The 21,178-nt window shown below is 43.5% G+C and overlaps 2 protein-coding genes across 4 annotated transcripts; one reads left to right on the forward strand and one right to left on the reverse strand.

The window, feature by feature from the left end:
- The first annotated feature begins 1,669 nt into the window (after nucleotides 1-1,669).
- HSD17B10 (hydroxysteroid 17-beta dehydrogenase 10) lies at nucleotides 1,670-6,853 on the forward strand. Its single transcript, XM_063294279.1, has 6 exons — nucleotides 1,670-1,763; nucleotides 3,328-3,492; nucleotides 3,624-3,788; nucleotides 4,705-4,833; nucleotides 5,500-5,608; nucleotides 6,017-6,853. The coding sequence occupies exons 1-6, from the start codon at nucleotides 1,737-1,739 to the stop codon at nucleotides 6,205-6,207; spliced, it is 786 nt and encodes a 261-aa protein (XP_063150349.1). The 5' UTR covers nucleotides 1,670-1,736; the 3' UTR covers nucleotides 6,208-6,853.
- A 914-nt stretch (nucleotides 6,854-7,767) lies between these two features.
- On the reverse strand, nucleotides 7,768-21,102 carry RIBC1 (RIB43A domain with coiled-coils 1). Of its 3 annotated transcripts, none has more exons than XM_063294278.1 (8): nucleotides 21,044-21,102; nucleotides 20,499-20,633; nucleotides 15,500-15,581; nucleotides 11,972-12,316; nucleotides 11,574-11,692; nucleotides 11,172-11,399; nucleotides 9,956-10,122; nucleotides 7,768-9,121 (listed from the first exon to the last, which is right to left on the reverse strand). In XM_063294278.1, exons 2-8 carry the CDS (start codon nucleotides 20,613-20,615, stop codon nucleotides 9,040-9,042), a joined length of 1,140 nt encoding a protein of 379 aa, XP_063150348.1. In that variant the 5' UTR covers nucleotides 20,616-20,633; nucleotides 21,044-21,102; the 3' UTR covers nucleotides 7,768-9,039. The 3 variants fall into 3 exon arrangements, with proteins under 3 accessions (XP_063150348.1, XP_063150346.1, XP_063150345.1); XM_063294276.1 differs by lacking the exon at nucleotides 21,044-21,102 and adding an exon at nucleotides 20,913-21,032; XM_063294275.1 differs by lacking the exon at nucleotides 21,044-21,102 and adding an exon at nucleotides 20,824-21,032.
- Nucleotides 21,103-21,178: the final 76 nt, after the last annotated feature.

Raw genomic sequence — 21,178 nt, forward strand, 5'->3', positions numbered from 1 at the left:
TGAAATTTGTGGACCCCAAACAATGATTTTATTTGTGGTCTCCTACATAAGTTGCACATAAGTAACATTTAGGAGCAAATACTGATTTTCCAGAATCAAAGGAGGGTTTTGAATTTCTATCCATACTTTCTGCCCTTTTTTTATTCTTTCATAGCCAACAGCATAACTAATCCTTTATAACAGCAACTTTGACCATGTTTTTTTTTCTCTTTTAATATGGTAAATTTGTACCAGGCAAATTGATAACTGAATTGCTGATCTTAACACTAAACTAAACCTGGTGGTAATTTCAAGAACCAACCTTAGTCATTCTCTAAGTCATGCTCTCTTTGCAACTGAGTAAATTAGAGTCTGAATATTGTTGGCAAATACTTAATTTTACAAGAAGGCATGAAGTAAAACTGAAGAAATGCTGATTTAAGTTTACAGTATATTAAAAATACCTCCCAACTTTTTCATAAAGTTTTATACCATCATTCCCAAATCATGACTTTATTTTGTTTTATTTTAATCCCGCCTTTATTATTTTTACAAATAACTCAAAGTGGTGAACATACCTATTACTCCTTCCTCCTCCTGTTTTCCCCACAACCGCCGCCCTGTGAAGTGGGCTGGGCTGAGAGAGAATGACTGGCCCAAGGTCACCCAGCCAGCTTTCATGCCTGAGGCGGGACTAGAACCCACAGCCTCCTGGTTTCCAGCCCGTTGCCTTAACCACTAGACCATAATTCCAAAACAGCATATTGAATTTCATCTTTCATACTTCCTCACATAGCTGGAAAATATCAGAATGGGGAACATTATTTATAAATTATGCTTCATTAACCTGAATTTGCTATTAAGAGCATGTTTGACATCTATAGGTAATCCTCACTCCCTGATGAGTATCCAAGGTAAAGTGGGTTTACAAATGCATGCTCACATGACAAGTAATAGGGCCACCTATACTATATTAAAAGAAAGCCATGGCTCCCACCATGTTAACTTTAGCCATAAGCTTATTAGGCATTAATATTGCTGAGAAAAATAATGCAGTTAAATGGAAACATTTATATAGCCCTAATCCTGGGTTTTCCCTCTCAGGGGCAGTGACTTTCAGGGTGAAAAAAGCTCCACTCCTGGTGACTTTTTTGGACATGTCTGTATAGTTTCTTAGCAACAATATACAAGTAGCTTGCCTCTGCCTTCTTCCGGGTATGTTTCAACTTTCTAATCTAGTATGGTGGTCTCCCACCCAAATACCACAGCTCCGGATCCGCATAGCTTTCCAGTTTTGGTCCAACTAGGATAGGCCCACTTCAATCATCATAACCAACCACCCGTTTCTTTCAGAGTTCTTCAGGTCTGTAATTCTACACACGCTGAGGACGCGACTGAGCTTAGCTGAATACAGTCGCGACCCTCTTTTTCGGAGCACTCCTGCAAAGAACAGCGTCGTAGGCTTTCTATTTAAGACCGCAATCTGACATCCTGAACCAGACTAAATTCAGCCCTTTTACCAATTGCATTTACGAATTAAGGGTTCCTCATCGGGATCTGTCCTGGCATAAACATTTGTGGATAACACCAAACAAGAACAGGTTTCTTTGGATAAAAGTAGGATTTAGTACAGTCACAAACGTGAGGACTTCCGTAAGCTCGTGTCCGTCCTGATCACAACCGCCGCACCTACCTCCACTTCCGTCCCCTCCTCTCATGGAGGCGGAGCTTGAAAGGTTGACCCTTTGCGGAGCAGCATGGCGGCGGCCTTGAGAAGCGTGAAGGTAACAAATAGGCAATACGATCTGGGACGTCGCGTCGGGACTCGTGCGGGGGGGGGGGTGCGGCGGCGGACATCCGTGCTAATGTCAAGAAAGAGCTCATTCCGCGGTAGTGAATGAGAAATTGGTTGAGACCCTCGCACCCGCCCCTGACTATCATCGGGTAGGAAGACGGACCTGAAGGACCAATTTCCCGTCGGAAAAACCATTAAAACCAGCTTATCTCTTAAATGTGCAATCTTAGGAAAGTATTCTAGGCTGCACTATTGTTGCTAAGGTCCAGAGTGTGGATTTCTGACAGTGTTGTATGGACCACTGCTTTGTCATCTAAAGGCAAATACTAGTCCCCGAAATAAATTTTATTTATTTATCAAATTTGTCACTGCCCATCTCCTCCCAGCTGAGGGACTCTGAGCAGTTTACAACAAAATATAGTAATTACCATGAGAAACAATGTAGCAGTGGTAGCATTTTTGTTTGTACCCAAGCGCAGTACAAAGCAAATGTAACACAGCATAGACCAGTTTCAATAGTAGAATAATTTAAAGAGGAGGAGGAGGAAATTTTTCTTGGAAGATACAGGACTGCCTTTGAAACTGGGGGAGGTCTGGAGGCACACACATAGCTATACAAAACATGGAGCTGTATTGCATTACCCAGTGTTTCTCAAGCTTGGCAACTTTAAGATGTGTGGACTTCAACTCACAGAATTTTTCTAATCTAGCACAACTGTAGTATTAATCAGACTCAATTTACACAACTGCCATTGCCAAGAAGTGTTCTTCCAGCTGAACATATATTTGGTAAACATATGGAAGAAACCACCTTCTCTTATTCTGCATTTCTGAAGGTGATGTGAGTTTCTCTGCTTTTAACTGCTGCAGGGCAAGTTGAACAAATGCAACAAGTGCAGCCTTTTCCCCAACACAGATTACGGGGTTAGTTTCTGCCTCTCCTCTCGCACAGTGGCCTGAGGCAGAGGAGCTTTGCTGGGGGGGAAAAAAACATTTTACAGACTGGCCACCTTTCTGCACTAAATCCCTTACTCCCCTGTCCAGGATGAAGCTGCTTTGCCCAGATGGCCACAAGAGGCAATTCCATTACAGTTGCTGCCTGGAGAAAAAATATCCGGGGGGTGGGGGGTGGGGGGTGGGGAGGGAGAGCCATTACTGCTACTGTCTCTCTCTGAAGCAGAGGAATCATGAAGGAGAAAGAGGGCATTATTTTTTGTAAGATACTGGACTGCCTTTGAAACTGAGGGAGGTCTGGAGGCACACACATAGCTATACAAAACATGGGATTGTATTGCATTAACCAGTGTTTCTCAACCTTGGCAACTTTAAGATGTGTGGACTTCAACTCCCAGAATTCCCCAACCAGCATGGCTAGCTGGGGAATTCTGGGAGTTGAAGTGCACACATCTTAAAGTTGCCATGGTTGAGAAATACTGGCATTACCAGTCTTACTGCCTGTCAAGCGGCTGAAGCTTCCAAGTCTGTAGCTGGGTAATCTTACCCAAGCTTCCAGGTCTGTGGTTAGTAACCTCAGTACTTTCTTTATCCAACAGGGCATGGTCGGCTTTGTGACCGGTGGGGGTTCTGGACTGGGCCGTGCCACAGCGGAACGATTAGTACAACAGGGAGGCAGTGCTGTGATTGTGGACCTGCCAAAGTCTGAGGGTGAAAGCGTGGCCAAGTCACTGGGAGACAGATGCATCTTTACGCCAGCTGACGTAAGGATCGTTTGATGGGGATTTTGAGAGTTTGGGCTTTCTTTCTCCCCAGGTGTGAGAGGGGAATATGGTGTAGGAAAAGAGATGTAGCAGCAGACCTGGGTCATACTCTCAAAACTGTCTTTATTCAGGTGGTATCAGAGTTAGATGTGAAGGCTGCACTGGCCACAGCAAAGGAGAAATTTGGACATGTAGATATGGCGGTGAACTGTGCTGGGATTGCAGTGGCGTTCAAGACATACAATATGCATAAGGATCATCCTCATAGTTTGGAGGACTTCCAGAGAGTTATCAATGTGAGTATGTTGTGAGAAAAACACCTTAGTTCATTGTGCATTTATTTGATCTTATTCCAAATATTTCAATTTATTTTTTTAGTTTATATAGCTGCCTTAATAGTAAAAAACCACACACACATAATCAGCAGCTGAGGTAGAAACAGAATCAACACAACCATTGCATGGCCTCTGCCACACATCAGGATTCCCAAGCTCAGTGACGAAACCGTGCCTTGCAAAAGGCAAGTAGGGTTGGGCCAGTCTGATCTCTGGGGAGATGATGTTCCAAAGAGAGGGGAGTAGCACAACAGAAAAAGCTCTCTTCCTGGGCCCTGCCAGATAGCACTCCCTAATAGATGGGACCAGGAGCGTGCAGCTTCTGCATGAACTAATGGGACGGGTGGACGTAATTGGGCAGAAGCAATCCCTCCAATATTGGCAGGAAGGATTTAGATAACTTACCAATTAAACTGCATTAAAAATGTTGCAGCACAGAGTGCACCTCTTCAAGACTTTAGCCAACTAATGTGCTGTTTTCCAGAATCGTTTATTTTATGCCCTTTCACCACTCAGTTCTTAGCTCCTCCCTACTTCTTATCATCTGAGCATGTTCTGTCTTTACTGGTCTTTTTAAGAGTTTTCTCACCTCCAGTACATTTTTTATCCAAGTTTTGTTTTGAGAATATCTTGCCTTCCCCCAGACCTGCAAATTCTTCCTCCTTGGGTGTGGATGCTTTCGTAATAGCTGTGTAAAGATTGGCATTGGCAGGATTGAATTTGCTGTTAGGGGCCCATTCAGAATGAGAGCATAGTATTTGGTAGGGTAGGAGTTTATTCTGTTGTGCTGATAGAATGTTGTTGCTTGGCTCTGTTGGCTTGGTGGGGGAAACATAATCAAGGCTTTGGGTCCTTGGATTTCATTTTTGTTTCTCAGGTCAACGTTGTTGGGACATTCAATGTGATTCGTCTGATTGCAAGTGTGATGAGTCAAAATGAGCCAAACTCAGATGGACAGAGAGGAGTGATCATCAACACTGCCAGTGTGGCTGCCTATGAGGGCCAGGTGAATCCTAAGCTTTCTTTCATCAGGGATAGCTTCATTGGCAAAGGCCAGCAAGCCGTAACATAAACAGAATGTATATAGATGAACTACTGTGCATGTCAATACCCTTACAATACAGAAGCATTAAAGTATGGCTGTTTCAGGAACCAGATTTGGGAGTGGGGGGGACAGTAAAGAGATCTTTAATCACACCCATATAGCAAGAGAGTTAGCATTTTTGTAATGGAAGTTATTTACCAGTATTTTTGGAAACCCATTAAGGGACATTCTAGACCTCAAGCATAATACAGTAGAACAGTTGGGCTGAGGGGAAAGTATGATGATGTGGCTTACACTCTTTGGTGTGGAGTGTCACCATGTCATGCCTCAGATGTGATTTAAAAATGCTGGCCTTCATTAAACTTACATTTGAAGTTAGTGGTCCCAGCACATACCCCTTTCACTTCCAGTTCCCTCTGTTTCAGTCAGACACACTGGTACTTGCTATTTCCTTTCCCTGGCTCTCTTTAACTCCAGCAACTTTATCTCAGTGCTGTTTGGCATCCCTATCAGAATCTTCCTTGTATGTTTCAAATCACTCTTTTAACACAGGCATTTAGTAAGTGGAGATGTTTCGTTACGTCGCCCTGAGGGAACTGAGCCCTTCTTTCTTTCTCCTTGATGCAGGTGGGACAGGCTGCCTATTCAGCTTCCAAAGGAGGCATTGTGGCAATGACGCTGCCCATTGCCCGAGACCTCGCCCCTCTTGGAGTCCGGGTTGTTACCATTGCACCAGGTAGCCAAACCCACCTTGAACCTGGCCCCCAGGAGAGAAAGGTAGTCCTTTCCAAAGGTGCTCAAGCCTGGAATGGCAGGGCTGTCTGTCCTCCGCACATGACCTCACTCTTCCTCAAATATCAGGCCTTATGATTTTATAATATAATAGGTTGTGGAAACCTTACATCTTCATAATCAATTTTGAATGTTTCACTAATTTACATTATTTGTTGGCTTTACCAGTCCAAAGGACTCCTCCGCAATCTCGATCAGATCTCAGACTTCATCAGTGCATGACATAAGATTATTAGGAAACTGAAGTCCATACTTAATTCCTCGAGCACACAGTACATTATGGCATGCTGCTTAATAGGTGTGAAAATGTGTGACACTAGGAGCAGCCCTGAGCGACTTTTTTTTTTTCCAGGCCTCTTTGAGACACCTCTGCTGGGAACACTTCCTGAAAAAGTTCGAACATTCCTGGCCCGACAGGTGCCCTTCCCAAGTCGCCTTGGGGCTCCAGAAGAATTTGCTCACCTGGTACAATGCATAGTGGAGAACCCTATGCTAAACGGTGAAGTGATACGGCTTGATGGGGCTATCCGAATGCAGCCCTGAGCTGTACCTGGGCCTGCGAGAACAAGGAAGCTCGTTCTCCTTGGACCATAATCACAGTACTGAAATCTAGGTCAGCAAAAGAAATGATGAACATCTGGCTCTAAATAAATAAATGATTATACTGTTCTTTTCTTTCACCTGCTGGAGAGGCTCCCCCCACCATTACTAGTAGCCGTACTGAGAGTTATACTTTCTATGCATCTCCGGCCTCTCTTAACAGCTCTCCCAGAGTCTTCCCTCTAATTCTGAAGTACTCTACAAAGGCAATTGTTTCTGGCTAAGGTCACATATTATGATAACCCTGATTTACTTAACCACGGTTTATCAAATCAACCACAAGTGGCTGGATATGGACAAAAGGTTATGCTGTAAACCATGGTTTGCAAATGGTTAATGGTTTCAAAAATCACCTTATGACTTTTACACATAGCTATGTTGGGGTCAAGATGTGTATCTCCTCTCACTGCATTTCTGTATTTTGGCAACCCTGGCCCACCTGGCCCTCACCATTCTCTTTGGTGTGTGATTTTTTTTTCTGGCATATTTCCTGATGTATTTTAAACCAGGGAATGAGATGGGAGCTAATGTAAATCGCTACTTTTACACTGTGTAAAAATCACAGAGATTAAAAGCAGTGTTTAATAAATGCAATTTTCAGGGCTGTGCATGTTGTAAAAGCGAGTTAGAAAAAGCACTTTGGACTTGGTGTAAGTCCAGTACTTCTCTGCTATTCATTAAAGCAGCCTGAAAAAAAGCTGATGGGGTACATTCTTTTTCATGCTTGTGCTGAAGGCTGAAAAGAGTCAGGCTGCTTTAATGAAGAGCAAAGAAGGGCCAGGTTCAATATGCTTCTGCTGAGTCATTTTCAAAATCTGTGCAGCTTTGCCCCATTTTTCAGTCTTTCTGATGTGGCCTCTCCAAAATGCCATTTAAAAGTTATATGGCAACAAAGGTTGCATACATTTGGTTTTTGTGATGTGTATGAAGCCATAGCTTTTAGGTCTTATGACTTTCCTCAGCTGTGACTCTGCTTATGTATTTTTCATTTCTTTCATAAAGAAGACAGTTATCTTGAGAATAAAATGTCTCAAGATAACCAAATGCAATGGAAACCTGGAAAGGGGGGCCAGAGAAGGAAGAACAGCAGTTGGAAGGAAAGTTCCAAAATTTGAGTATGGCAGGAAAATTCCAGCCTTGGTTCAGCTGTACAGGTAGTCCCCACTTAATAACCATTCATTTAACAACGGTTCGGAGATATGATAGGGCTAAAAAAGTTACGACCCGTCCTTGAAGTTATGACTGTTGCACCATCCCTGTGGTCATGTGATCATGATTCATGGCCCACCCAACCAGCTTCCAACAAGCCAAATCACTAGAGAACCATTGATTCACTTAACAACCGCAGTGATTTGCTTATCAGCCATGGTAAAAATGGTCATAAAATGTGATGCCTCTCTTAGTGACCACATCACTTAGCAACCTAAATTCTGGTGCCAATTGCAGTTGTTAAGCGAGGACTGCCTATATCCCCTTTTGAAATAAAACTCAAGTCCGATCAGGAAAGTTTCACATCAGGTTCTATTGCTTTTCTCTTTGAAAAGAATGAGTGGTGGCTTCTCTGGGTCACAGTGACTTGCTGGGTTCCAGGCTTCACCTTATTTTCATATACAGGTAGTCCTTGCTTCCCAACTGCCTCATTCAGCAACCATTTGAAGTTATAACAGTGCTGAAAAAAATAACTACAACCAATGCCTACATTTACAACTGTTGCAGCTTCCCTCAGTCACGTGATTGCCATTACAGTCAGTGTTGTCCTGTGCCTGTTGTTTTTCTCTTTTCCCCCCTTGTATTGTGGAGAGATTGGAGAGGAAGGGATTACAAGAGAGTAAGCAGGCACACAATGGGGAATGCACCGGGCTGTGTGTGTAGTGCGTACTGCCAGTGCCACCGCATTCCTTTCAATGTGCATTCCCCATTATGTGCCTGCTTGCTTTCTTGTAATCCCTTCCCCTCCAATGAATGTAAATACACAAATTAATTTGCTTTTAGCTAATTATCTCAGCAAGGGGTGTGTGTGTATGAGTATTCCAAAGGGCAGGGGGTTGGTTAGGAGGCAAACAAGGTGTGAAACTGATTAGTCTTGTCAGTTTCAAGCTGGCTATCCAGGTAAAGGGCAGGGGAATGGGGAAAAGAAAAGCAGTCACTTGATTTCCCACTTAGCGATTGCTTCACTTAACACAGAGCTGCCAGTCCCAACTGCAGTTGCTAAATGAGAACTACCTGTACTGTGAGCATAAGCCTGGATGACAAAACATGCATCATAATGGAATGCTACAACTTGTATCCTGCAAGCTGATACATAAGTGTACAATTGCAGCATTTGCAGGATAATATTGTCACCACACAGATGTCATTTGGGCTTGTTGCAGATGCAACTAAACATAAACCAAGTACTTAACCCAGGATTAAGGTGGGATAAAAATAAAATAAATAAAATACCCCCATGTGAGAGCCAGAAGTGAACCCTGTGAGATACTAAGATAGCTTTGATCATACAGTGGCTCTTGTTTGTCATACAGATGATGAGCAAACTATTACGAATGAAATCACTAGACTATAGGTACTAGAAGGTTTGATTCTCTGAAGATGGGATATATCCGTAAGGGCTTTTGTGTAATGTTTCAAATTTCAAAGCTCTATATGATCACGTTGAAACAGGCCCAGACTAGCTTTCATTTCTGGTATCTCTCTTCTATAGCCACTTAGGGGGCTTCCTTTTTCCATAAGAAAATCTACTTTGCATACCAAAACTCCTGCCAGCTGCATCTTCCATCAGCGGCTGCTAGCGTTAAACTGTAAATAATAGTGGGCTGTAGGTGCATTGGTGTAGACTTCTTTCTCCAGATGTCGTAAGCTGTCAAAGAAAATAATGTAGTCAGATTATATGGGGAAGATTATCACCTCATTTGTCCCAGGGCTGAAATCCTTCAGTGACAGAATTTAATCTAGGAATATATAAAAAACAGATGTGTGTACAATGCATTTCTATGACTCTGAGTAACTACAGATAGCAACCTGGTGCCAGCTGAGAAGGTGGGGTTTTTTAGGCAGCTCTGAGCAGCATAGTTAATTCAAAAGGCAGCCCTGAAAAAACTATCAGAAAGGTATGAAAATGAGTGTTTCACTTCCAGGTCTGCCTGCTTTTTCAGCACTCAGCTTTCCATCTGCAGCTTAATTTTGGAGCCAAATTATTATTATAATTACAATTACAATTATTATTATTAATTAGATCTGTATACCTCCCAATGAATCTAGGTGGTTCACAAGTAAACATCATTATAAAACAATGTAGGAATAAACAAGAAGGAATAAAAGATAGCAAACCGGACAGGCAGAAAAACAAACCCACAAGACCTAGAGGGGCTTTTAAATCACCCTTGCCAAAGGTCTTTGAGGCCCTCTGAAATGCCAGCAAGGTGGGGGCCATCTGGATCTTGGGGAAGCTCATTCCAGAGGGCAGGCGCTGTGACAGAAAAGGCACACCTCCAGGGACCTTTCAGATGGCGCTGCTTAATTGAAGGAACCTAGAGCGTGCCAAATAGTAGTTCAGGGACACTCCTCTGTGCTTGCTGAGCTCCCATCCTCTGACATCTTGTCAATTTCCCATTCTCTTGCCCTCTAGGCTACCTTGAATCCAGGAAAGGGCCTCTCACGCTCCTGTGTCGTGTTTTATCTCTGGACAACTTACTTTGATTTCTGTGCATCAGCCAGTTCCTGGTTGTAAGCATCCAGGCTCTTCCTCAGCTGCATGCGGAAATTCTGCTCCTCCTCCTCCATCTGCATGGCCACATGAGCAGCCAGTTCCCTCTGCCTGCCCCACTCAGCATCCCATTGCCTTTCCGCCTGTCGAAGTCTCTGCCAGGGGGAGAAAGGGACACATGAAATGTGAGAACAGATACACAGGAAGGGTGGGTGTGCACTCCTTGCTTCAAAACTTCAGTGTGCCACAAACTGAAGCAGGACATATAAGCAAGCTGTTGCACTCTCAACGTCTATCCCATATTGCCACATGTTCATATGGAGCTCACACAGACCTACTGGGCTTTTGTAAGGATTCACTGAGATAGAGTATGCTCAAAGCACTTTCCAACACTTGGAAGAATGTTTTAGGCAGCTTCCAAGTTTGGCCACCAGCCCTCTTGTACAATTCACCAGCACGGGCAGAGGAAATATACTCATGCAAGGCTCGGGGAAAGGAAAAGATAATATACTCTAAATGAGGACCTTTCCAAGATCATATTCTTGCCAAGAAACAATTGTAAGGAAAAAGACCTGTTACTGCAGAGACACTATTGTTAGGCTCATCTTCCTCCATCCCTTTTCCTCAATTGTAAAGTCACAAGTCAAGTAGACTGTGTGTTTCAAGAAACTGTCTTGAGCAGGGTTTCTCAACCTTGGCAACTTTAAGATGCGTAGACTTCAACTCTCAGAATTGCCCAGCCAGTCCACACATCTTAAGGTTGCCAAAGTTGAGAAACCCTGCTCGAGATGACATAACTTTGTCCTAAAATACGGATGAGAAAATTGCAACTCCAGGATTACTTCAACCCCTCAGCCCAAGTTTGAAGCCTCCTTGCAAGAAACTTGTATGTCTGTCAGAAGCTCTCTCCCCTCCCAGGACAACCTGGAAGGAGGGAAACAAAGGAACGGTCACACCCATCAAGATCTTAGAACAACCCGCGCCTTCTGAGAATGTTCATGGGGCAATGACAGAACAAAATTCTCCTCTCCTGTCTTGCATTGATAAGCAATTGTTAGCCTGGACTGGAGCGTGCCCTGGCTAACGCAAACACTCTGTGTACCCATTACCCGTTTGCTTTCATTCCTCCCCAGGAATGCCCAAGCCCTAATTCTCAAGCCGTGTAACCAACTCTCTGCAGCTCCCCACCCCCTGCATCCTTCACCTCATTTTCCCTGCACTGTTCCTTCTGCTTTTTCCACACAGCCTGCAGCTGCTCTGGGCTCATCCCCTTCCAGCGGTCAGTAATCACACGATGTGGCTCCAAGAAGCTTTTGGCAGTGTTGGGGTCTTCTGACAGGATGTTGCCAGTCAGATGGTTGTGAATTTCAACGTAGTTGTCGTCCTGCTCACGCTGCTGCGAGAGACGCTGCTGCTCTGCAACCTCTGCGGCCTGGTTCGGGGCAAAAGAAAGGAGATGGGCTCTGAAGGCCGGCATTCCCTTAACCCACACCCTTAGTCAGCCACTGGGGTGCGGCAGGGGCATGAAATCTTCAAACTTCCACCTTTCTCGAGGCAGTACTCTGGGTCATGGTATAGAGAAATGGCTATGGGAATCCAAACGTACCTGCGCTCGATTAAAGTCTGCTACCGCCATGGCTTTAGATCTGCGACATTCTTCCTCTAATTGTGCCAGCTCCAGGGCTCGCAAATCCAGTTCAATTCTTTTTCTGCCTTCCAGATGATCTGCAGGGTTTGTGGGGGGGGGAGAGTAAAATAGGTGCAATACAAGACAGTCTATCAAGGTACCCCCCACTTGATTACACCTATGAGTGAATTAGAGATGCGGATATTGTTCTTTTCCTCTTACACCCAAATGGTTTTTGGCGGGGCCAACACAGGGAGCAGGTGGATGTTGTTTTTCATGGTAGCAGCTGCAGAGCAGTTTTCCCTTTGTTGAGCTCCTGTGCCTGTGCAATTCATCCTCAGAACAGCTCCACCTCTCATTCCCCAATCCAAACATACCTGCATATTTCTGATCAGCAAGTCCCTTATTCCGTTCAGCCCTCTGCTCCTCCAACGCATGCTTGTTCTGCTCCTTCTGCAGTCTGTGGCGGGCAACCGCATTCAGATCCTCACCAGCAAAGCGCTGCATGCTAGAAGGGCCACAGCGCGGGTCATCATCGCTCACGCGGGCCGGCTGCCCTTTGCATACCACCTCTGGGTCATGGATGTCCCACTCCCGCCGCATAGAAGGCTGTTGCTCCCGCTCACGGAACTCTACCAGGTCCCGGGACAACTGTTTCTTCCGCTGGTGCTCCTCTTCCTCCAGCATCTGGGCAATCTTGTCACACTGCACCCTGTCTGCATCTGTACAAAAGAGCTTAGGACAGTCCTAAGCACTGCCCAAGTTGTGCCACATGCCCACCTGAAATAAGACAGGATGCCTTCGGAGTGGGGGGGGGGGTTGGTGGGTGAGGATACACTGCACCAGATTAATGAAAATGCAGCAGCAAGAGAACCCAAACTGTGTGGAAAGGAAAAAGCACAAACCCCCAAACATACAGAATCTGTTTGCCTGATCGCTCATTTTAAATACCAATTGAAGTGAATATTTGTAGCTCAGGGTTGAACTGTGGAGTCCTTGGTGCTCTCTGAGCCTTGTTGTTTTCTTGCAGACATTTCACTGCAACACTAGGCAAAATAGTTTGGCAGCTATTATTTTTGGCTTCTATTGCAGAATATTTTTTCCTCAAGGATTGCATCTAGATGGTCTCATTGCCAAAATTATTGCATCCAGTTTTCTATATAGATTTGTAGAAATTTTGGGCTTATACTGCAATTGTAGCAAGATCCTATCCAGCTTGAATTGACAAGTTTTCACATATTATACTTGCCTATGGTTAACTTATCCATATGTTAATATATTGGATAAGCATAATTACCCAATTAGCCCAACAATATAAACCAATCACATTGGCTGGGTTCAGATAACATAGTAAGCCACACAAAAAAAATCTTAATGAAGTCAAATTAATGAAGCTTAAGTATGTCGCATAAATCCAGTCACAGTTTAGGCATTCCACAGCTACTGTTCATCATCATTAGAAGCTTTCTTTATACAGTGTCTGCCTCTAATTGCTTCATTTTCGATACAGTAAGGGTGTTACTGATAGATCCTTCGTTAATGACTTCCTGTTTCCATGCAAAGGGTGACTTTGTTTACTCCTTATTACTTCGGCAGCTGTACTGACTTACAGTTGGTTTCCAGGCCTACTTCAAAGGATGGGTTCAGAAAACACACTAAATTGTACTAAATCAGACCATCACACTAAATCTGCATCCTGAGACAGCATGACTGAATTCTGCTTGCATTATTTCAGGCTGATTTTTTGCTGTCTGTAGGGGTGAATGCTGAGAGATTTCTATCCCTCTACCACACTTAACCTCAGCCCCCCTCCCCAAATGGCAGAAAATTTCACCCACATATACAGGGATTACACTATCTACATGGTTTCCCGAGCAAATTCCAGAGATAGGGATGCTGACTACAACCACTCAGGAGTTGCTCATCCCTACACTAAATCATAAACCATGATTTACAAACCACAGTGATAAAGCAAAACTACACTGTATTAATTGGGCCCTCACATTAAGTCATAATGTGGTTTGTTTTGGTTTAGTATATTGATTTAGTATGGTTAAATATAGTCATGTTAATTGGTGCTGATGGACTATGTTACGTGAAATTCAAACTCAATCTTATTTGTCCTTGCTGATCTTTACAGCCCTGAATGGTTGAGACCCAAGTATCTAAAGGATGTTTTTCCCTCTTGTCTACTTGCCAGGGCACTTTGAATTACTTTTCCTGATAATATGAAGGTAGGGAGGTTGTTACAAAAGAAAGGGCATTTCATCTTATGGCACCTCACCCAAGGAATTGCCACTTTAAGCAGGCTCCTCCATCTTTTCATTGCCTAATGTCTTCCCTCTCTGTGTTAATTATTGTATTTTATTGTCTTTTGGTTTATAATTCATGAAGAATTATTTTTGCTATGGGGCAGGCTACAAATAATGCTGCTGCTATTGAGTGAATAAGGAAACAAAAGCTAAAGGATAAGAATAAGGAGAAAGCTATTAAATTAATGCTGCACAGGAACTTTACTAAGGATATTGTTGAATAAATATTAGAGATGGGTCTTATCTATAGGAAATAGACTCTATGGATAATGTAAAGCTATATTAAATGCAGTGTGTAACTACTATCTTAAAAGAGCCTTAATTTTCTGAAAGGTCCCTTCCAGCTCTGTGATTCTATAGAAACCACCTCACAAATTTCAGAACTATTCTTCTAGTTTTTGGAGATTTGCAATCCAGAACTTTAGTATAGATGTAACAGTGCTTTGTGGAGTCAGATTTATATGTCTGAAACTGAGTTTAACATTATTTCATTCACCCTTCTCCCCATACAATCTGGTTCTAAAACCATAACCAGTCAACTCAGGCTGTCCCTATTACAACATTGGCTCCAACAGAAAAACAATGCTGATACTTGAAGGTAAGATAAATGTCCAGTAACTCAAGTGAATTTTATCTATTTATTATTTCCTGAATGCATGGCTCTTCAATAATACAGTATACTTTATGGTACTGTTAACTTAAGGCTCTAAAGTCTTGGGGTTCAATTGTCTACTTGCCAGGGCACTTGGAATTGTTGACATTTCACTATTGAAATATCTCTGCCAGGACATACCAGTCTGTATTTTAAGATCTTTGGAGGAAGCCCTGCACTTGGTGCTATGGAAGGGCATCACTACTTGGCTACAACCCAAGGAATCATGGCAGACCTACAACCAAGAATAAGGTTAAAACAATATACAATCGTATCAGCATAAATTTCCCAACACTGAAAAAGACATTCATCTACAGGAGGAAACAAAATAAATGTAACTTCTCAGGCCTCAACTGCCCACAGAAAAAGACAAGACATGTCTTAACCGCTCTGCAGAAAGCTGAAAGAGTTGGAGCCTGCCTAGTATCAGGGGGAATGCTGTTCCGGAGAAGGTGGGCAACCACCCAGAAGGCCCAGCCCTGAGATCCCTGCAGATGACACTACCTATCCTAAGGGTCTGGATCCAGAGAGAGAACTCACTTCCACATCCTAATGGATGGGCAGAGACTTCTGGAAGTAGGATGGGGAAAGAGCTCTGCTCATTTTCTCCAGCAATCCATTTCAGGAGACTTTTCCCCAGCTTTATTGGTAAAAAGGATAGAGGAGTGGGTCTATTGTACCTAGTTTCCCCAGCTATCACTAGCATCTTCTTTTCTTAAGAAGGCTTCTACCATAACCCTATACATGGCTACTCAAAAGTAAATCCGACAAGTTCAGTGGAACGCTCATAGACTCATGTACAGGACGTCAGTCAGTATGATTCGTCCACTGCTCTAATGAGTTAACAAATTTCACTTTGCCAATGATTGCCACTCATGCTTTCCCCTGGAATTAACCGAGAGTGTGGGACAGGTTCAATACAGTAGACCAGACAAGCTTACCAAAAGCTTCCTCTCGTTTCTTCTCTGTATTCTCTCTCAGTTTCCGCTCTTCCACCTGCCTCTTCAAGCCTTCTTTGTCCACCTTGAGGGCAAGGGACATTATTGACCATGCAGGTTAATAGCACAATAAGGTGGAGCAATTTCCTCAGCAAATGGGATGCTCCCCTCCCACCTCATCCAACTACTGTGAAAACAAAGGTACCTTAAAAGCCATATATTATGGCAAAATAAGATCTTGTGTTCCTGAACTTCAATTAGTTCAAAATACAGCCGCAAGACCCTTGACAGAAACATTTCAAATTTAAAACACATCCTAGGAGAAGGCAACATCAAACCACTTCCACAGGTGGGTTAGAAAACAATAGCAACTAGATGGGCATGTCCACAAAGTCCCTATGACTTAAGTTTGATGAGAAAAAAACTTTGCATGTATTACTTTAAAGGCCAAAATGGCTAAGAAGCAGGAAACCTGAAGGCTTGCCTTCTCTAGGGCCATATGTATCTGGCAGTAGTGAACAGCTGGGTTGGCCTTCAGGAAAGCAGTAAAGACCTGGCTTTCCCCCCAGGTACAGGGGCCAGGATGTTGACAGAGCTGACATGGGGTGGCTGGTAGATGGTGATTGGGGCTTTACCTTTGTTTATTTTTTATTTGTTTATTGTTTTACATTGTTTTATAGTATTGTACTTTTGTTTACCACCCAAAAGTTTGCTAAATAAATAAATCTGGATTTTGGCAGTCCAAAAATGGTAGTTCTAACCTCCTCCCATGAATCTGCCTACTCTCCCAGATCATCTAGAATCACCCTGCTACATTTCTCATCACCATCAGAATTTTGCTCAGCAAGAACACATTGGGCCTGACTTATAACCAATGTTTTCGCTGGTGGTGGTGGTGAATTAGGTTTTAATCTCTTGCCTCTTGCTTTAGTGTATTTCAAAATTTCAAGTTTCTTTACTGTTTCTAATGAAACCTCCTCAAGTGCCAGTTTTGTGGCATAAAGAAAAATAGAAAATGTTTCGTTTTGGCTTAAGAGTTCCATGAACCCCACCAGTTGTAGTTTATTCAATAATCCTGATTAAACAATCACTTAATGCTGTGTGTCAACCTAGTCTCTGCTTTTTATTACACTGATTTTGTGGAGATATACAGTATTTCAAGTAATTAAGTTTACATTAAATTTCATGATTTGTTGTTGTTTATTCGTTTAGTCGCTTCCGACTCTTCGTGACTTCATGGACCAGCCCAAGCCAGAGCTTCCTGTCGGCTGTCAACACCCCCAGCTCCCCCAGGGACGAGTCCGTCACCTCTAGAATATCATCCATCCACCTTGCCCTTGGTCGGCCCCTCTTCCTTTTGCCCTCCACTCTCCCCAGCATCAGCATCTTCTCCAGGGTGTCCTGTCTTCTCATTAGGTGGCCAAAATATTTCAGTTTTGCCTTTAATATCATTCCCTCAAGTGAGCAGTCTGGCTTTATTTCCTGGAGGATGGACTGGTTTGATCTTCTTGCGGTCCAAGGCACTCTCAGAATTTTCCTCCAACACCACAGTTCCAAAGCATCGATCTTCCTTCTCTCAGCCTTCCTTATGGGCCAGCTCTCGCAGCCATATGTTACTACGGGGAACACCATTGCTTTAACTATGCGGACCTTTGTTGTCAGTGTGATGTCTCTGCTCTTAACTATTTTATCGAGATTTGTCATTGCTCTTCTCCCAAGGATCAAGCGTCTTCTGATTTCCTGACTGCAGTCAGCATCTGCAGTAATCTTTGCACCTAGAAATACAAAGTCTTTCACTGCTTCTACATTTTCTCCCTCTATTTGCCAGTTATCAATCAAGCTGGTTGTCATAATCTTGGTTTTTTTGAGGTTTAGCTGCAAGCCAGCTTTTGCACTTTCTTCTTTCACCTTCATCATAAGGCTCCTCAGTTCCTCTTCGCTTTCAGCCATCAAAGTGGTATCATCTGCATATCTGAGATTGTTGATGTTTCTTCCAGCAATTTTAACCCCAGCCTTGGATTCCTCAAGCCCAGCACGTCGCATGATGTGTTCTGCATACAAGTTGAATAGGTAGGCTGAGAGTATACAGCCCTGCCGTACTCCTTTCCCAATCTTAAACCAGTCCGTTGTTCTGTGGTCTGTTCTTACTGTTGCTACTTGGTCGTTATACAGATTCTTCAGGAGGCATACAAGATGACTTGGTATCCCCATACCGCTAAGAACTTGCCACAATTTGTTATGGTCCACACAGTCAAAGGCTTTAGAATAGTCAATAAAACAGAAATAGATGTTTTTCTGATACTCCCTGGCTTTTTCCATTATCCAGCGGATATTGGTAATTTGGTCCCTAGTTCCTTTGCCTTTTCTAAACCCAGCTTGTACATCTCGTAATTCTCGCTCCATGAATTGCTGAAGTCTACCTTGCAGGATCTTGAGCATTACCTTACTGGCATGTGAAATGAGTGCCACTGTTTGATAGTTTGAACATTCTTTAGTGTTTCCCTTTTTTGGTATGGGGATATAAGTTGATTTTTTCCAGTCGGATGGCCATTCTTGTGTTTTCCAAATTTGCTGGCATATAGCATGCATTACCTTGACAGCATCATCTCGCAAGATTTTGAACAGTTCAGCTGGGATGCCGTCGTCTCCTGCTGCCTTGTTATTAGCAATGCTTCTTAAGGCCCATTCAACCTCACCCTTCAGGATGTCTGGCTCTAGTTCACTAACCACACCATCAAAGCTATCCCCGATATTGTTATCCTTCCTATACAGGTCTTCCGTATATTCTTGCCACCTTTTCTTGATCTCTTCTTCTTCTGTTAGGTCCTTGCCATCTTTGTTTTTGATCATACCCATTTTGGCCTGGAATTTACCTCCGATGGTTCTAATTTTCTGGAAGAGGTCTCTTGTCCTTCCTATTCTATTGTCTTCTTCCACTTCCGTGCATTGCTTGTTTAAAAATAATTCCTTATCTCTTCTGGCTAACCTCTGGAATTTTGCATTTAATTGGACATATCTCCCCCTATCACTGTTGCCTTTTGCTTTCCTTCTTTCTTGGGCTACTTCTAGTGTCTCAGCAGACAGCCACTTTGCCTTCTTGGTTTTCTCTTTCTTTGGGATGTATTTTGTTGCCGCCTCTTGAACAATGTTGCGGACTTCTGTCCATAGTTCTTCCGGGACCCTATCTACTAAGTCCAGTCCCTTAAATCCATTCTTCACCTCCACTGCATATTCCTTAGGAATATTAGTGAGCTCATATCTAGCTGATCTGTGGGTCTTCCCTAATCTCCTGAGTCTGATCCTAAATTGTGCAATAAGAAATTCGTGATCAGAACTACAGTCAGCTCCAGGTCTTGTTTTTACCGACTGTATAGATGTCTGCCACCTTTGTCTGCAAAGGATGTAGTCAATCTGATTTCGGTGTTGTCCATCTGGTGAAGTCCATGTATAAAGCCATCTCTTAGGTTGCTGGAAGAGAGTGTTTGTTATGCAGAGTGAGTTGTCTTGGCAAAATTCTATCAGCCTATGTCCTGCTTCGTTTTGTTCTCCCAGGCCATGCTTACCTGTAATTCCAGGTGTCATTTGACTGCCCACCTTAGCATTCCAGTCTCCCATGATGAAAATAACATCTCTTTTAGGCATGTTGTCCAGTAGGTGCTGCAGATCCTCATAGAACTGCTCTATTTCAGCTTCTTCAGCATCTGTGGTTGGGGCGTATATATGGATCACTGTGATGTTAGATGGCTTGCCCTGAATTCGAATTGAGATCATTCTATCATTTTTTGGATTGTATCCAAGCACTGCTTTAGCCACTTTACTATTAATTATGAAGGCTACTCCATTTCTTCTGTGGTCCTCTTGTCCACAGTAGTAGATCTGGTGGTCATCTGATGTGAAGTGGCCCATTCCAGTCCATTTCAGTTCACTGACGCCCAGAATGTCTATCTTTAATCTTGACATCTCACCAATAACCACATCCAATTTGCCCTGGCTCATAGATCTTACATTCCAGGTTCCAATGGTGTGTTGATCCTTAGAACATCGGATTCGCCATTCACCACCAGCACCGTCGGCCGCTAGCCATCCTTTCAGCTTTGAGCTAGCTGCGTCATCATGTCTGGGGCTAGTTGAACTCATCCTCTGTTCCTCCCCAGTATCATTTTGACCATCTTCCGACCTGGGGGTCTCATCTTCCAATGGTATACCGACATATCTCTGGTTGTACTGATCCATTTAGTTTTCACGGCAAGAATACTGGTGTGGGTTGCCATTACCTTCCCCAGGGATCACATTTAGTCTGACCTCTCTGTCATGACCTTCCCATCTTGGGTGGCCCTTCATGGTTTAGCTCATGGCATCATTGAGGTGCTCAAGCTCCAGCACCACAACAAGGTAACGATCCTTTGCTGAAGAAAATCCATGATACTGAAGGTAAAACTGGAGCCCTATTTCCTTCATATATTATTTCAATGAGTTTGAATCCAACAAAATCCAAATTCCATGCCATGAAGAAACTCATTTGTTCTGTTCAAAGTGCAACCCAACCATAAGCTTGTAGGTTTACAGTTTTAGGGGTCTCTAGCCAAAAGGGATACATAGATTCCGTTCACTGCTTTTACACAGAGGTTTAAATTGAGTTTCTTTCTTAACCCTCATCTCAGTTTTCCACAATACTGTATTCAAGTCAGTAAACTGGATTGGCATGTATTTTCTAGAGTAGAATCAGAAACCCATTTCAAATCATGCTTGCTTAGTCTGCTGGGTGAGTATTAAACATTATTTGCTGGTTCTATTCAGATGTCAGTCACATCAAAGTATACAGTAATAACTGTCTTGCTGTTGCACTCCACCGAACTGAACACTGAGTAACTCCTCTGGAAAGCCACGTTCATATTCAGGAAGGTTAGCAAGCAGATGAATTTCTTGCTATCTCTGATGAACTCCTCTCTGGGGCTTCCAGTAGAGGCACCCATTTTCCCAACACCCGCTCCGGGAGTCTTACCCCCATTATACGGTATCGGGCATTGAAGATCCGGCTCTGCCTCTGCTTCTCCCGGTTCCGGCGGGCTTCAATGGCAGCTGCCTCTCTGAGGTCGGCCTGAATGTCCACTTTATGCATCGTTGCACCTGTAGCAGGCTGCAAAAACAACGTTATAAAGTTCTGACCGGTGTAAAGAGCTAGAGATTCCCTGAACATAATGACCCAGTGGTTCAGAGTTAGGATCCCCAATAATACAGTACTAGACCAGTAGGTACACTTGTCTGGGATAGGAAGCGTGCCTTCCCGGACAATCCTCTTGAACGGACGGTTTGCAAATTAAAATGACCTGTAATTGGGAACAGGAGTAGATCAGCTGTATCGCCAATCATTCGTTTAAGACTTAAATAATAGCCGCCCCCTCCGCTTCCCGCGCACCTCTTTTGACAAGCTCTGTTGCTGTCCGGTTTCTATGACAACGGCTCCGCGTTCTTGCCCCCTCCAACGGACGTATTCGATCTACTCAAACGTCGATTTATGCAAATTTAGAAGTACTGTAAAAAACCTACCAGGAGGTGGAAAAGCGAGAGCGCTGATGGGAGAAGGCCACCATTAGAGGGGAATAGGAGGAGCTTCGTATACAAAACGCGTCGGGCGGGGGCAGCCAATCAACCCCCGGTGTTTCGAAGGAGGTGTGGCTGGGG

The sequence above is a fragment of the Candoia aspera genome, chromosome 2, assembly GCF_035149785.1.
Source record: "Candoia aspera isolate rCanAsp1 chromosome 2, rCanAsp1.hap2, whole genome shotgun sequence".
NCBI classification, from domain to species: Eukaryota; Metazoa; Chordata; class Lepidosauria; order Squamata; family Boidae; genus Candoia; species Candoia aspera.

Excerpts from the sequence above, each read along its gene's own strand:
- HSD17B10 (XM_063294279.1), top strand. The coding sequence starts at position 1,737 with ATGGCGGCGGCCTTGAGAAGCGTGAAG. Across the intron at positions 3,789-4,704 it reads ACTTCCAGAGAGTTATCAAT|GTCAACGTTGTTGGGACATT; the intron begins GTGAGTATGTTG and ends TTTGTTTCTCAG. Across the intron at positions 5,609-6,016 it reads GGTTGTTACCATTGCACCAG|GCCTCTTTGAGACACCTCTG; the intron begins GTAGCCAAACCC and ends TTTTTTTTCCAG.
- RIBC1 (XM_063294278.1), bottom strand. The coding sequence starts at position 20,615 with ATGCATAAAGTGGACATTCAGGCCGACCTCAGAGAGGCAGCTGCCATT. Across the intron at positions 11,400-11,573 it reads CAGACTTTAATCGAGCGCAG|GCCGCAGAGGTTGCAGAGCA; the intron begins GTACGTTTGGAT and ends GCCCCGAACCAG. Across the intron at positions 10,123-11,171 it reads AACAGTGCAGGGAAAATGAG|AGACTTCGACAGGCGGAAAG; the intron begins GTGAAGGATGCA and ends TCCCCCTGGCAG.